The sequence below is a fragment of the Odocoileus virginianus genome, chromosome 26 (assembly GCF_023699985.2).
Source record: "Odocoileus virginianus isolate 20LAN1187 ecotype Illinois chromosome 26, Ovbor_1.2, whole genome shotgun sequence".
Classification (NCBI taxonomy): Eukaryota; Metazoa; Chordata; class Mammalia; order Artiodactyla; family Cervidae; genus Odocoileus; species Odocoileus virginianus.
The window spans coordinates 47,338,631-47,341,019 of record NC_069699.1 but is presented as its reverse complement, the minus strand read 5'-3'; the positions used below and the strand labels follow the sequence as shown (position 1 = coordinate 47,341,019).

The window sequence follows — 2,389 nt, the reverse complement described above, 5'->3', positions numbered from 1 at the left end:
CCCTTCGGGCTCCGGAGAAGCCAATCCAGGCTCAGCCACGCCCCGTGCGACTCGCGGCCGCGACGCCAACGGTCGCGCGGGTGACGGTTAGGGAGGGGCGGGACTCGGGGGGCGAGCGACGGAAACCTGAGCTGCCCTCCCGGCCCTCGGAACCCGAAGCTCTAAAGCTGGGATTAGAGGCTGGGGGGTTGTGGGCGGGAGCCACGCCCAGGCCAGGTGTGCGCGACTCCAACAGGTGTTCGGCCGCCCTCCCCCGGCCCTGGGAGCCCGGCGTAATGGCTGAGAGCTGGGGACCAGGTAGTGCCCTGCGGCCGGCCCCGCCTCCAGGTGTCCGGCTCCCCCAGGGCGGCCTGCGGGCGCCCGGGGAGGGGCGGACGGCAGGTGCTGACACCGGAGCCGCTCTGGGGGACGGGGCCTCCTGGGACCGAGGCCCCTGGCCCGCTCCCTCCGTTCTCCCGCGCTGGGCCGGCCGAGCCGCGCGGTGTCCTCCGCGACGCTGGGGGCGCTGCAACCGCGCTGGGCTGGGGACGCCACGACCTCGTTGACCCTGCGCCAGCCTCCCTGCGCGCCGGTCCGCCATGACCGCAGCGTTTGTGCTTCGGAACCTGTACCGTGGGCGACCCGCGCTTCGCTGTCCGCCCGCGGAGCTACCATGGTGAGCCCGGATGCGGTGTCCCTGACCACCTACCCCACGGCCGGCCATTCCCGGCCCCCTGACAGTACTTCTCCGCAGGGCCCCGCAGCGGGGGCATCGGCTCACGCCGGCGGATGACGAGCTGTATCAACGGACGCGCATCTCACTGCTGCAGCGCGAGTCCCCGCTCGCCATGTACATCGACAGCTACAGCAGCCGCGGCTTCGTGGTCAACGGGAATCGCGTGTTTGGACCTTGCGCGCTCCTCCCGCAGTCGGTGGTGCAGTGGAACGTGAGCGCTTCCCTACAGTGAGGAAACAGAGAGCCGGAGTCACGGGCCTGCCTGTCCCTAGCAAACCTGGCTTTTCTTTCATCCCGCTCTGGAGCAGGTAGAGGGTCTGTGGGAAAACCTACGTGGGCTTATATTTAACTTGACGCCTCCCCACACAGGTAGGTTCCTATCAGGACATCACCGAGGAAAGCTTCTCTCTCTTTTGGATGCTGGAGCCCCGGATAGGTATTGGAGGAGGGGAGGGCTGAAGTTCTTAGCCCCAAAAGGGCACCCTCTCGACCGAGCTGGTTGTAGACTAGCCCTGCCCTTCCTTTCCTAGAGATTGTTGTGGTGGGCACTGGAGACCGGACTGAGCGGTTGCAGCCCCACGTGCTGCGAGCCATGAGGCAGAGGGGCATCGCTGTGGAGGTGCAGGACACAGTATGTCCGGGACGGGACCGGGGAGGGGAGCCCAGGCTGAGCCCTGGCCCGGCTGACGCTAGCTTTCTCTTTGCAGCCCAATGCCTGTGCCACTTTCAACTTCCTCTGTCATGAAGGCCGAGTGACAGGAGCTGCTCTCATTCCCCCACCTGGAGGGACTGCACTCACATCTCAGGCCCAAGCTGCAGAATGAACCACCAGAACTTAACCTGACTTGTCCAGGAGGGCCTTGTCACCTTCTGCAGAATGCAGGGGTGCCCAAAGCTTTCACTAGCCTCTACCCTTTGGCACTGTAAGACTTGTTTTGCTTGCCAGCAAATTAATAATTTAAGCCACTTGTCTGATTTTGTACTAGGTATGTTGCTGGCCAGGAGCTGTTGGCTCAATGGGTTCTTGGAAGGGGTTGTGAACGAACCGGTGGGTCATGGCTTGGCCTCTGAGAGGCCAGGGGACAATAAGGGCACCTGTTCTAAACTGTAGGTCTGTCTCCTTGCTCACATACAGATTTGAGGGGAACTCTGTGCTTCCTCCACGATGTCCCTTAGAGATTTACATTAGAGAATACATGAAAAGCGAAAGTGTTAGTCACTCAGTCATGTCCAACTCTTTGTGACCCCATGGACTGCAACCCACCAGGCTCTGTTCATGGAATTCTCCAGGCAAGAATACTGGAGTGGGTTGTTATTTCCTTCTCCAGGGGATCTTCCCCACCCAGGGATAGAATCTGGGTCTCCCACATTGCAGGCAGACTCTTTACCAACTGAGCCATCAAGGAAGGTTCAGAGAACACATATGTGGGTCTAAACCTGGTCCCATGTGGCCAAACTTTGAGCTAGCAGGAGGTCCTGTGGATGCCAGTCCAAAGCCCCATGGACTTTTCCATAACCCCCTGTAAATGCCCAGAGTCAGTTCTCAGTGTGAGACTAAACTCTTGGGTGCCAGAGCTGGTCTGAACTGCCTTTTGAGCTACCCTAGGAGGAGCTTTTTGAATCTAGTTAGCAACCCCCACTTCCAGGTCCTTAGAGCATCCTTATCTCAAGGCC

General features: G+C 60.7%; 1 protein-coding gene across 2 annotated transcripts; it reads left to right on the top strand.

Moving 5' to 3' along the window:
* The first annotated feature begins 313 nt into the window (after positions 1 to 313).
* NDUFAF3 (NADH:ubiquinone oxidoreductase complex assembly factor 3) lies at positions 314 to 1,690 on the top strand. Of its 2 annotated transcripts, none has more exons than XM_020915760.2 (5): positions 314 to 655; positions 734 to 926; positions 1,085 to 1,151; positions 1,246 to 1,334; positions 1,423 to 1,690. In XM_020915760.2, the coding sequence occupies exons 1-5, from the start codon at positions 579 to 581 to the stop codon at positions 1,537 to 1,539; spliced, it is 543 nt and encodes a 180-aa protein (XP_020771419.1). In that variant the 5' UTR covers positions 314 to 578; the 3' UTR covers positions 1,540 to 1,690. The 2 variants fall into 2 exon arrangements, with proteins under 2 accessions (XP_020771419.1, XP_020771418.1); XM_020915759.2 differs by having other exon boundaries at positions 1,246 to 1,346.
* Positions 1,691 to 2,389: the final 699 nt, after the last annotated feature.